The 14,301-nt window shown below is 35.6% G+C and overlaps 1 protein-coding gene across 10 annotated transcripts in view; it reads left to right on the plus strand.

Annotated features, from left to right (window-relative positions):
- The window catches only part of LOC102583326 (ABC transporter C family member 12-like), a 70,369-nt gene that overhangs the window by 50,390 nt on the left and 5,678 nt on the right, over positions 1 to 14,301 (plus strand). For 9 of the 10 annotated variants that reach the window (XM_006354931.2, XM_006354927.2, XM_015312114.1 and 6 more), the window contains 7 exons: positions 1,875 to 2,075; positions 2,250 to 2,348; positions 2,474 to 2,626; positions 2,913 to 3,292; positions 4,658 to 4,838; positions 5,209 to 5,532; positions 8,212 to 8,965. In XM_006354931.2, coding sequence (XP_006354993.1) covers positions 1,875 to 2,075; positions 2,250 to 2,348; positions 2,474 to 2,626; positions 2,913 to 3,292; positions 4,658 to 4,838; positions 5,209 to 5,532; positions 8,212 to 8,965 — 2,092 coding nt within the window. The remainder of the gene's footprint in view (positions 1 to 1,874; positions 2,076 to 2,249; positions 2,349 to 2,473; positions 2,627 to 2,912; positions 3,293 to 4,657; positions 4,839 to 5,208; positions 5,533 to 8,211; positions 8,966 to 14,301) is intronic. The other variant, XM_006354930.2, reaches the window with a different exon arrangement.

Raw genomic sequence — 14,301 nt, forward strand, 5'->3', positions numbered from 1 at the left:
TCCTTCCAAATTAAATTTAGCCATATTTTTTTACTTTCAAGACATGTTTGGACTTAGTTGTCTTACTGTTGATCTTGTTTGGCGGGGGTTTATAATTTCACCTAAACTGTTTGTTCTCTAACTGGTAATCTTGTTTGGTGAGGATTTACAATTTTCTCCGAAATCCCTTTATGAACCAAATGAGCTTAGTGCATTTTCCCTAGGCAGAAACAAGCGAAAACATAAATGGCATCTTGTGGGAAGAGTTTAAGTCTTCCCGAAATGCTCCGAGATAAACAAAGTAGTGGAATAGAAAAATAATAATAATTTGAAACAAAGTAAAGATAGAATTCGAAGAAATATCGAGAATAGTTTAAATACTCGAAAATAAGAAGAAATCTAGAACCCTGGATAAACATCTCAAGCAACAATCACTATATGATATTTGATCTCCTCCAGAGAATGACAAACTAGAACCGAAGATATAAAATAAAGAAGATTACCTTAAAGAATTCCAATTTCCTTTGTTGTGAGCCTGGTCAGTCAGTTCACACATTCTCCACGAGAAGAACACCAAGAAGCTGTGTATTGAATCCTAAGGTATCTAAAGAGTTCTCCTGGGAAGGGTTGTTCTTCAAAAAGAATGAGCAAAGAAGTGTTGAGACTTTTACGGATGCGGACTAGGCTGGTTCATCTATTTATAGGAGGTCTACATCTGGCTATTGTACATTTGTTTGGGAAAATTTAGTGACATGGAGAAGTAAGAAGCAAAATGTGGTGGCTCGAAGTAGTGCTGAGGCTGAGTATCGATCCATGGCACACGGAGTATGTGAAATATTGTGGCTCAACAGATTTTTGGAAGAACTAAGAAGACCTGTGAGTTTTCCAATGAAGTTGTATTGTGAAAATAAGGCTGCCATAGGCATTGCTCATAAACCAGTTCAACATGATAGAACAAAGCATGTTGAAGTGGACAGACACTGCATTAAAGAGAACGTTGAAGATGGAAGTGTGTGCATTCCTTTTGTTCCAACAACTAAACAAGTTGCAGATATTTTCAGAGAAGGTTTTTTCAGAACTACTTTTGAGTCCTTTGTGAGCAAGTTAGGCATGTTCAATATTTACATGCCAACTTGAGGGGAAGTGTCTGTTGGCAGATTTAGTCATAATCTGCTTCACCAATGAGTTGGCAGATTTGAATATAATCTTCTCCACAAATAAGCTGACAGATTTGATTATAATCTGCTCCTGTAAATATGGGATTAGAATATGTTATTCTAGGAAATAGTTTAGATGAAATCCCTTGACTCAAGGATTTTGTAAGAATTAGGGATTGATTAGTTTATCTAGTCTTACTTGTTCTCTTATAAATACTGTACAAACACTATAAATAAAAATATACTTTTGCAGTATCTAAACTTTCAGTACCGAATCACCTCAGAGCCTCTCAAGCAATCAAAACATACACACAAGATCAAAATAATCATACGAACCTATCGGGACCTTCAAATAATGAATCTAAGATTATTTACAAAACGTAGACTTTGATCAAAACTCTTACCTTTAGGCTTCTAGTTTAAGATAAATAATTCCAAAACACTTCCAGACCTCTCGGACCTGTCCCATCCATACCTAAGTCATGAATTACCAAATGTACCACTGGAAGTCGCAAATAAGGAAATTGGGTCCTAGAACTCGAAACGACCTACTGGGCCGTTAACTATCATTGCTGAAAACTTGAAAATGATTACTTCATGGTAGAACTTCAATCCGAGTTCCTCAAATTGTTCTTTCACATTGACATTTTTGTTTTCCTGGATAACTGTCACGAGGTTGGAGGTTTTTGTTTCTTTTTCAATTTTTATACATCCAATATTAACCTCTTATTTTTACAGCCTGAGCATCCCACTTTGTCAAATATTAATTTGGATATACCAGTTGGTGAGCTAGTTGCTATTGTGGGTGGGACTGGAGAAGGAAAGACATCGCTGATTTCAGCAATTCTTGGGGAGCTTCCTCCCTTAGGCAATGCAAGTGTCACTATCAGAGGTTCTATTGCATATGTTCCTCAAGTTTCCTGGATCTTCAATGCCACTGTGAGCTTCAATTTATCTCCATTCCTTGTTATGCCTCTAGCATAAGTCTGTTTACATGAACATGCTATTTCGGGGAGTCATTATAATATTTTGTAGATATTTTTAAAATGTGTTAAATTATCTCTGTGTATTTATATGGAACAATGCAATTACCTTTACCTTACTGTTTTTTAGGTACGTGAAAATATATTATTTGGTTCCAACTTTGAACCAACAAGATATTGGAAGGCAATAGACGTCACTGCATTGGACCATGATCTTGAGTTACTTCCAGTTAAGTACATTTGATGGCAGTGTATTTGTGTCAATATATCTTTGTGATGTATGGAATTCTCTATTTACTAGTTAGTCTTCATGAAACTTCTATGTTCAGTTGTTCACACATCTAAAATATTCAGGGTCGGGACCTTACAGAAATCGGCGAAAGAGGAGTGAATATTAGCGGAGGACAAAAACAAAGAGTGTCAATGGCTAGGGCTGTCTACAAAAAATCCGATATCTATATATTTGATGATCCCTTAAGTGCTCTTGATGCACATGTTTCCCATGAGGTAATTATCTTGTATGAATGCCAGGACAACACCATTTCAGTAAGGGAAAAGGGATATCAACATTACCTGAGAACACCTTCCTTCAATATCCAATCTTCATGTCCACCACCTGTAGATTTTTCCAAATTGACTAACCTCTTACGTGTATATGTACAGGACTAATTTGCAGTAATTGGTTTCTTCACATAAGTCACTGATTGCAATTGTTCCATCCTTCTCGTTGCAGTTTGTAAGCATATGCTAGATTCAATTTGGATCTAACTTGCAGTGCAATGGGATTTTTCAGGTTTTTAAAAACTGTATAAAGGAAGAATTGCAAGGAAAGACTAGGGTGCTTGTGACAAATCAGCTGCATTTTCTACCTCAGGTGGATCGGATCATTTTGGTTTCTGAAGGAATGGTGAAAGAAGATGGGACCTTCGAGAAGCTTTTGGAACATGGCACACTTTTTCCAAAGCTAATGGAAAATGCTGGGAAAATGGAAAGTTATGGTGTTGAAACTGAATATGACCCAAACTTTGACAGTAAGAGTTCACAGTCTTCGAACATAAGGCATGAGCTCCAAAAAGATTTAACCTCCGTAACCAAAAGGAAGGCTGGTAAATCTGTTCTTATCAGGCAGGAAGAGCGGGAAACTGGTATTATCAACTGGAGTGTTTTGATGAGGTAATAGGTTAAAGTATACGCTTTGAGACATTTATCCTTGGAAATTTTAATCAAGTCACTCGTACATGAATATCCTGGTCATTCAACAATTTTAGAATCCTAATTTCTTTTCCACAATTTTTATAAAACGAGAGTTACAACACTTATTAAGAGAAAAATTCTAGGCACAAACTTTTCTCACATATTTCCGTTCTCTTGCTTCTCCCATTGCATCTAGACACTTGTGGAAAGAAAATGTTATATTCTGCAGTGCAATAGCTTCTAGCATGGAATATTCCATTTATTTCTAGTGGTTTGTCTACCCCCTTTAGGAACACAACGTCATCATTGGGGTTTTCCTAACCTCCATACTAGGGGATGTATCGGCTCCGATACCACCTGTAACAGCTAGGTCCCAACTGCCAAGGTATTCCCGAACGCAACCTTTGAGTCCTTGCGGTTTTCTCCCCTTGGTACCAAAAGGCATCCCAGAATTGAATTCCTGACCTCGCTCTGTATAACCCCTAATTTTTTTCTCCCATTCTGATGTGCTATTTATCTAAGGTAAGTGATAACAACGAGGTTAGGGAGATCCCAGTTTTAGAGTTTTAAGTGCTAGATGTGCGGAAGAAAAATATGAATGAATGTGGAATATGAGAAATAAAGATATGGGAATTCGATGGAACAATCCACAAATTTCCATGAATGCGATGCTTTAAAGCTTTGACAAGGTCAGAGTAACAAAAATATAGATTATGAGAAGAAATATAACACCTTTGCTTGAGAAAATGAATCAAAACGATAGATTCGGATCTTGTCCACTACTCCACTTTATGATAACTTAAAACAACAATTAGTATGTAAAATCTATTCGCCTTCTAAAGAATATCAAAAAGGGATCAATGATATCACAAGAAGAAACTACCTTACATCAAGGCTTGAACTATGAAACTAGTTACAACACTTAATCTTGCTAAAAAAACAGAAACAAAAGTTTTAACTTGCTGATTTGATTTTCTGACTTGGTGGAGAACAATCTCTCATTCAAATCAGGAAATTAATCTGGTCAAGATGAATCTGATTGATTTGATAGAACAACAATACATCTCCAAATAAAAACCATATCTAACCTAAATATCTAACAAATACCATTCAACTTTGAACCAAGGGGAAAATATGACTATGTTTATAATAGATTTAAGGGAGATTTCACCATATCATCCCCTTGTACAAGTTTTATTGCATTTGTTTAGATGATATAAAGTAACGGAGTCCAATGTTTCATTCATCATCATAGGCTCAAGAAAAAATTCTTATTTAACTATGTTTAATAGAAACCCTTAGCTTATGGTTTGAAATGTGCTTTTGTTCAAATTTCCTTTTCAGGTACAAAGATGCTTTGGGAGGCTTGTGGGTTGTCATATTTCTGTTTGGCTGCTACACATTGACTGAAATTCTTCGAATTCTGAGTAGCACCTGGCTAGGTGTCTGGACAAAAGCAAGTTCCTCAAAGAGCAATGGAGCTGGATTTTATATTTTGGTGTATGCTATTTTGTCATTCAGTCAGGTAAGAGTGCAGTTTTCCACCTTAATTAATTGCAATCATCGGTGATCATCCTTGGTTATTCAGGTTGCTGTGCTTTATCTACTTTTCTTTTTCCTCTCTTCCCTACATCCAAATATGGGTACCTAGCCCTATTTAAAGGAGAAAATTTCCTGCTACAGAATTCATTTCAATAAGCACAAAGCCCAGTAATATATTTGTATATAAGGGAGCTCCTCCATTAGCTTAGTATTTTAGCTTTTCAGTTGAAATTGAAGACAAAGAAACAGGAGATTTCCTAAATGTCATTATGTTTCTTCAGAGGAGTATTGTGTAACTCTCAAGTCCATGAATATAAATTAAAGGAGGCTCATTCTGGATTCACTTTCTACAGGTGTTTGTAACACTGGCAAATTCCTTCTGGTTGATTATCTCAAGTCTAAATGCAGCTAAAAAGATTCATGACACCATGCTGCATTCGATACTTCGAGCACCAATGGTATTCTTCCACACTAATCCATCTGGACGAATAATCAACAGATTTGCAAAGGATCTTGGAGATATTGATCGCAATGTGGCAAATATTGGTAATATGTGTCTCAGCCAATTGTGGCAGCTGCTCTCGACCTTTGTTCTAATTGGAGTCGTCAGCACTATATCTTTGTGGGCCATAATGCCACTTCTAATTCTATTTTATGCTGCCTATTTATATTATCAGGTTCGCTAAACTCCATATTTTTGGTTGCCCGTTATTTTCTCTTTTCCTCTACATATGGTTTTCTTTGCTTGCCTTAAGCCCCCCTTTTTTTTTTTTACATTGGTGCTTTAGGGGTGGGATGGTTTCTTGGGCTTCCCTCATGAGCTAGCTTCTGGAGTTGAGTTAGGCCCAAGGTCCATTTCTTTATCATGGTATTAGAGCTAGGCTTATTCCAATTTCTTGTTTGCCTGATGTTGGAACTCCATCTTATATTTTGTCCATGCTTCAAATGTTCAATCAGACATATGGCGGGAGGGAGTGTTTAGTCCAACATTAATGCTTTAGGGGTGGGGGACTGTTTCTTTACAAGGTCTTGAGCAATCCTTCCATCATGAGCTAGATTTTTGGAGTTGAATTACCCCAAATTCCATTTCTTTATTAATTTTTGCAACTTCAAAAAACTCAAAAGGGAGTAGAAAGTTCCACCATTTAAAGAAGCTACACTTATAGTGGTATAATTCAACTTCCCAACTAATCTCATGTTCCCTCCTGAGGTCATGTCATACTTCTCTTGACCTGACTAAAATTTCACGATTAGGAATATCGAAATCTACAGTTTGTCCCTATCTCCTTAAATATGTCCATTGTGAAATGGCAATGTCTAAATATCCCCATTGTGAAATGGCGATGTTTGACCAGAATTAAACTGCTTCAATACCTAGGAAATATTGTGATTTACCTACACCTCGTGCTGGTCAAAGGAGCCCATATATAATCAACCCGCACAACCCACCCATATTTTAATGGTTTAGGGAGTGATATTTTCATGGGTAAAATTTTGGCTTCAATGACTGGTAAGAATATGAGTACACATGAGTAATATATGGGCAAAATATAAAAATCAAAGGAACATCTAGTGTGTTTCTGGTATGAAGGAAAACATTTTCTTTCCAATTTTCTCATGTTTGGTTGTCAATGATTTGGAAAATGTTTTCCAAATGAACATATTTTCCTCCAATTTAAGGAAAATGACTTTCCTACAGCCACCAGATGGACCTTATGTGGATCAATCTGACCATCTGAATCAGCGCATTGCCCCGTAGTGTACAATAGTTTTACTTGGAGCGGAGTAATAAGTTCCCAAGTACCACTAGTGTATCAAGAAAATCTCCTTAACCATATCCTATCTTCATAATTTGAGATGATAGAACAGAAGAATTCACTGATGGTGGGAGATCATTGAGTGACTAGGAGTAGTAAGACATAGTAAGCAAGAGAATGCTTAATAATCTATTGTCAGTATGGTCGGACTGGCCAAAATCTGGTCTTGCACTCAGTCAATACCACTTAGAAGCTTGATTGTTAAAATGTTAAATTGTATATGTCAAAGTAACTGTTAACTTGATGAAACGGTATCTTACGTGTTAATGGCATGACCAGAAAGTGTTGAACAAGTATCATAAAGCATCGCAGACTGAACAAAATGAATGCATATTTGTGCAGGAGGAGGATTAACCATAATATATCAAACTACCCAGATTAATTCTTCTTTAATGGTTTTAGAGTATGAATAGTAAAAATTACTCAAATTCAAAATCAAAGGTCAAACTAGTTATAAAGGGGGTGAAAATTGTATAGTAGACCCACGCTGACTTCCAATTTTGTATGTACTACACACTTTAGTGATGTAGGGGACAAACTCTTATGATGAAAATGCTAATTCGTTGAGATTATTGCTACCATTTAATATGCTGTTTGGTTGGACTTTTGACAATGCTTGATAGATTGAAGGAGTCGCAATGTTATGTGGAAAACGTCTCTTAAGATATTGTAGGAGATTACTACATTTGTCTCTCATCAGTTGTGTAGGCTACTCCATTCATTACCTTAAGTTTTGGGTTGAATTCTTATATTCTTTCACATGGTACTAGAGTTAAACTTTGATGAGCCCTTTTTCTCTCTTCATGCCTATCAATCTTGGCTTCTCCTCTCTCAGCTGAGACAATAAGCTACTCTGGGATTTTCTTTCAATTCAACCCATCGAGCCACTAGTATTGCGCTCCGGGCCCACTCATTAGCCTATTGAGAGTAATCTCTTTTACTCCACTCCAACCCCGCTCATGTTGAGCCTCATCACTTTCTACTTTAGACCAAATGGAGGCAATGGAAAAGAAAACAAAATCAGATTCACATGTAAATCCCATACTCAGGTTACACGTACAGGAGGGTACTAAAGAATGCTACATTGTCCCTTTCAGCTACCTAAGGGTTTCCAAATGGATTATAATGATACTAGGCTACTCCATCCATTACTTCAAGGTTTGGGGTAACATGCTCTGATTCTTATATAGAAACTGGTTTTTGTATTAGTCCTGTACCCTTGTATTTCCCTTTTAGTTTTCAGGACTACATGTGAAAAGTCTGTCTTCTCTATATTTTTAATACTTCACTTCATCCGTGCCTGTGTACCCTGGCTGTTGTTTTTGATGAAGCAGATACTTCTACTTAACCTCATAAGTGATTGTGTGCCTCTGGCCGTTGTTCTTGATTAAGTAGATACTTCTTTTGTCTTCTTCCCATTCTTTTAGGCATATTACCGAATCATATGTACTATCTATGATAATTTATCAACTGTTGATTTTACATTATTCTATTATGAGGATCAGATGACATACTACTACTACAACGTATGTTTCACAGAATACATCCCGCGAAGTGAAACGTCTAGATTCCATTACCAGGTCCCCTGTGTATGCACAGTTTGGAGAAGCTATAAATGGTTTATCAACCATCCGTGCATATAAAGCACATGACCAGTTAGCTACCATTAATGGGAAGTCTATGGACAACAATATCAGATTCACTCTTGCCAACACAAGTACAAACCGCTGGCTTACCATAAGGCTTGAGACACTAGGAGGCATAATGATCTGGTTGACTGCAACTTTTGCTGTTATACAGAATGGGAGAGCAGACGACAAGGTCGCGGTTGCTGCTACTATGGGTCTGCTCCTAAGTTATTCTTTAAATATTACTACCTTACTCAGTAGTACTCTGAGACAAGCAAGCAGAGCTGAAAATAGTTTAAATGCCGTTGAGCGTGTTGGTACATATATTGATTTGCCATCAGAGGCTCAAAATGTTATTAGCAGCCAGCCTCCTCCAGACTGGCCATCATCAGGGTTCATCAAATTTGAGGATGTTGTCCTACGTTACAGACCTGGACTTCCTCCTGTCTTGCATGGTTTGTCATTCGAAATTTCTTCAGGTCAAAAAGTTGGCATTGTTGGAAGAACTGGTGCTGGAAAATCGAGCATGCTTAACGCTTTGTTTCGAATTGTGGAACTTGAAAGAGGGAGAATATTGATTGATGATTGTGATGTTGCTAATATTGAACTGACAGATCTTCGAAGTGCACTTAGTATCATACCTCAATCGCCAGTTCTTTTCTCTGGTACGTATTTTTCTTTTCAGCTGTTTCGAGACTACGTCACTCTTCCACAGCCCAGGATTGACACAAATTGGAAAAATATAATATGCAACTCAAAATTAATGCATTAATCAATTTTGAATCGTCTACTCAATCAGTTTGGAATTATATTATAAGCAAATGTGAGTGTTTATGTGTCACAAACTGAGTCTACACCCTAGGTGTGACCAACACTTGGAACCACAAGTAGCCCCAAGTTGACCCTTGGCATATAGCATATCTACGGAACAATAAATGGGCAATAATCCTTTTAACTTATAACATGATATATTTTATGAATCTTTTGGGAAGGATCGATTCACTGGGCGATATATAAATACAGCTCGTTAAAGGGATGCTGAAACCTGGTTATCAAAAAAAAAAAGGATGCTGAAACCTTAGAATTCATTAAAAGAGAGAACTCTGATCTCTTCAGTTCTTCAAAGGGAGACGGAAACCTTAGAGTTCAATGGAAGAGAGAACTCTAATCTCTTGCTTTTTGCTGAAATATGACTTACTGATTTATTCATCAAAAGCTCCTTTAAATAGGAGTCTTATTACATCAATATAAAGTCTAATTCTTATGAAAGTAGGAGACCTAAATTCTATTCCAAACTAATAACTATAGCTTAACCTAATCTTTAAAAAACTATGAAGCATAAACCATTCTAGAATAATAAATAAAGCTACTTAAATTATAAATAAATTAAAATAAATAATAAATAAATTTACTTAAAAATATAATTAAATACTTAAATTAATTGACTTCCTCGCATCCACAACATTACTCCCCTCACGGTGAAAGAGCTTGTCCTCAAGCTCAAATTTCAGGCCTATCATTCAAAAGATCTGGAATAGTGTCAACTTAATTATCCAATTCCAGCCCTAGCCAATTTATCTTGAAGTTGACATTGATAAATTTCAACTCTATCAGCTTGTTGAAGCTTGAATAATTCTACCATCAGGTTGCCACTTTCATGAGGTCCAAATCACTCAAGAAATTGTTCACAACGATGTGCCCAAATTAATGGGTTGTTGATACTGTTAAAAGTAGGAAGATTCATCTTTGCATAACTTGGTATTATCGAATGTGAATTATCACTTGTTGGGTGATTCTTATCGGCTAGTTGAATAGGTGGTGTATTGCCTTTAGTAGCAAAATTTGTTGATCTATGAGTTGCTGGTTTTGTGGAGCGAACTCCAAATCTAGACAATTGTTCTTGGATGACTTGGACAATTCTTTCACCGAGGCGTTGTTCCATTGCTGCAATTTTAGAGTCCATTAGGGTTTCTGTAATGGTACGCTCTTCTCGAAATCTGGGATCTCATTGCCTATTGTGTTAGGCTCTGATACCAAATTATTATGGATGTTTAGGGATGGATCAATTCACATGCGATGTATAAATTCAGCTCGTTAAAGGGAGGCTGAAACCTTAGAGTTCATTAAAAGAGAGAACTTCGATCTTTTCAGTTCTTCAAAGGGAGACTGAAGAGAAAACTCTAATCTCTTGTTTTTTGCTGAAATATGACTTGCTGATTTATTCATCAAAAGTTCTTTTAAATAGGAGTCTTATTACATCAACAGAAAGTCTAATTCTTATGAAAGTTGGAGTCCACCTAAATCCTATTCCAAACTAATTACTATAATTTAACCTAATCCTTATAAAACTATGAAACATAAGCCATTCTAGAATAATAAATAAAGTTAATTAAATTATAAATAAATAATAAATAAATCTTCTTAAAAATATAATTAAATACTTAAATTAATTGACTTTCTCGCATCCACAACATTACTCCCCTCACGTTGAAAGAGCTTGTCCTCAAGCTCAAATTTCAGGCCAATCATTCAAAAGATATGGAATAGTGTCAACTTAATTAGCCAATTCCAGCCCTAGCCAATTTATCTTGAAGTTGACATTGATAAATTTCTTCTCTATCAGCTTGCTGAAGCTTGACTAATTCTCCCATTAGGTTGCCACTTTCATGAGGTCCAAATCGCTCAAGAAATTGTTCACAATGATGTGCCCAAATTAATGGGTTGTTGATACTGTTAAAAGTAGGAAAATTCATCTTTGCATAACTTGGTATTATCGAATGTGAATTACCACTTGTTGGATGATTCTTATCGGCTAGCTGAATAGGTGGTGTATTGCTTTTAGTAGCAGAATTTGTTGATCTATGGGTTGCTAGTTTTGTGGAGCGAATTCCCAATCTAGACAATTGTTCTTAGATGACTTGGACAATTCTTTCACCGAGGCGTTGTTCCATTGCTGCAATTTCAGAGTCCATTAAGGTTTCTGTAATGGTACGTTCTTCTCAAAATCTGGAACTGACCTCATCGCGAAATCTGGAACTGATCTCACCGCCCATTGTTGTTACTCCCAATTGCACACGCAAGTGTACGTGGTCGCACAAGTAATATAGTGGCTCTTAAAAGAACCAGATTATCGAACCCGAAGGACTTGTCAATTAATTATTCTTACTAAATTATATTAATTCTAATAATTTATTTAAGGGGAGGATTTCAAAAGATGAATATATTAACTAAACTAAAAATAAAGATAAAATAACTAAAAAGCAATTAACTAAGAAAAGAATAGATGTTTACACAATCAATGAATGAATCGATCTAGGATTATAATTTAACTAACAATCATGTTTAACATCAATTTCATCAACTTATTTGATTATCTAGTTATTGATTCACAGGATGTATGATCATGGTCTCCCGACCTCTAATCGCCTACGATAAATAGACAACCGAACTACATCGTTGAGCGGGGATAGGTTGGACCAAGTACCGAGCATTACGATTTCTTCTTGTATAGTGATCAAGCATGGTTTCTAGGTATATCCCTATCCTAGATACAAATTAACCCTAATTATTAAGAGAAAATTATGCTCCCTATATTCCACGTTCTATCCTCTTATTCCTCTCCCGAGTTGAATTCGGACATTATGTTTATTTCAATGGTGATCAAGCATCAAAATAGTAATCACAAGAATATAAGAACAACTAATATGATAAACAAATCATGCCGAATCAAAATCATTAAACAGTCATATTGTAAGTAAATATAATCCAAGAACGAGAAGTTTAACTCCACATAGACATAGAGCAATTACAACCCATCATTCAAAGAAAAGATGTAAAATAAAATAAAAGAGAAGAAAAGAAGAAACCTTAAATCAAAAGTTAATTTCTACATTCATCCTCCTCCCCCTAATAATTGTTTTTATGGACTATTTATAGATGTAGGAAACCCTAAATAAAATAATTGAGTCCAAAACCAACTGTGATTCCAAAACCAAACGGAATTCAACTTCCCCGTGTAAGAGTACCGCCGCCTCAAGCTTTGGAGTTATTTCGCCTCAGGTGAATGACACGGGGCAGCAGGCAGCAATTCAATTTGAATTCTGCCGATATTTTCAATGTTTATAAATATTAATATAATATTCAATTTAATCTATTAAGCTGTCTGCTTGAATTTCCCTTACTTCAAACCTTCCATCTTAATCGTTTTAGCTTCAAAACTTCTTCAACTTTACACCAATTTAATTCTACAAATAAAATATACTATTTAGCACAATCCATAAAATTCATGCTCAAAAAGAACAAATATAAATACTAAATGTGAGGCAAATAATGATTAAAAATATGTATTTTGGCCTCATACCAATTGTGTTAGGCTCTGATACCAAATTGTTATAAATATTTAGGGAAGGATCAATTCACAGGGAGATTTATAAATTCAGCTTGTTAAAGGGAGGCTGAAACCTTAGAGTTCATTAAAAGAGAGAACTCCGATCTCTTTGGCTCTTCAAAGGGAGACTGAAACCTTAGAGTTCAATGGAAGAGAAAACTTTAATCTCTTGTTTTTTGCTGAAATATGACTTACTGATTTATTCATCAAAAGCTCCTTTAATAGAAGTCTTATTACATCAATAGGAAGTCTAATTCTTATGAAAGTAGGAGACCTAAATCATATTCCAAACTAATAACTATAGCTTAACCTAATCCTTATAAAACTATGAAACATAAACCATTCTAGAATAATAAATAAAGTTACTTAAATTATAAATAAATAATAAATAAATCTACTTAAAAATATGAATAAATACTTAAATTAATTGACTTCCTCGCATCCACAACAATATAACAACTCTAAATCCATGGAGATCTGAAACAACTAATGTCTGAATTAAGCCTCTAATAACTGAAAGAAATAGATTCATTGAGACATGGCCCCAGCTACCCATAAAACGACATAATAGTTTGAAATAAATCTAAAATACTAAACTACTCCATGAAGTTCTCGAATGAGGGAGACTCACCAACTGCTGACCGGAGAAGATGCAATTGTCTAGCCACGAGCCTGAGAACAAAAGCCTGAATCTACATCAATGACAAGATGCATCGCAAAGAGAAGAATGTGTTCAGTATGTGGACTGAGTATGTAACGTTAAAGTGAAATGAATTATAGTGGTAACAACATGTTTATAGAGACTAATGAAGTTCAATAATCATGAATAAATGAAATGAATATTTCAAAATCAGTATATAAAGATCATTTGAGAGTCGGCTTTCAAAATCTGTAAAGGTAAATCTGTTTCTATAGTTCTGAACTGAAAATACGTCTATAATTGCTAATATGAGAAATCATGATGTAAATTTCAGATGTATTGAAATAATATCACTTTACGTGGGGAGTTTCTTACAACCGATATACATGATGTGAGGTCATGATGTCCAATGTATAGTCCCAGCTGGAATGGCTACTCTAAACATTGCTAGGGTATAGAACTTACATTGGGTGTAAAACCTGTCTGTCTAATGTGGATCTAATACTGAAGAGCCTCTTGAGCTAAAGAGAGCTAATCAACTCGCGGTGCGGTCAAATCCTATAGTGGCACGCAGTTATGGGACTTGGTTTTTCTAAACCCACTTCCTCTTGGTGCTAAATAATCCTTCCAAAACCATAAGTAGAATCATATGCTCATAAGTAGGGGTGGCAGAATGGGTAATTTATATGGGTATCCACTCATATTTATCCATTTTAGATGGGTTGGGTATCCAACTCATTTAAAATGGATAAAAAACAAATAATACTCATATTACCCATTTAAAAATCGGTAGTTAAATGGGTAAAATATATTCATTCATAAAAGAAAGAAAAGGGCTAGTATTAATATATTTTTTTTGGTTGTAGGTGGCCGGGGTAGGAGGTGGAAGTGGGGTGGGATAAGGAAAAAATTCTGAATTTTTTTTTTAAAAAAATTAACTTTTTTTTGGGAAGGGGCTAGAAGGGGATGGGGGT

This window comes from Solanum tuberosum, unplaced genomic scaffold (genome assembly GCF_000226075.1).
Source record: "Solanum tuberosum cultivar DM 1-3 516 R44 unplaced genomic scaffold, SolTub_3.0 scf00186, whole genome shotgun sequence".
NCBI lineage: Eukaryota > Viridiplantae > Streptophyta > Magnoliopsida > Solanales > Solanaceae > Solanum > Solanum tuberosum.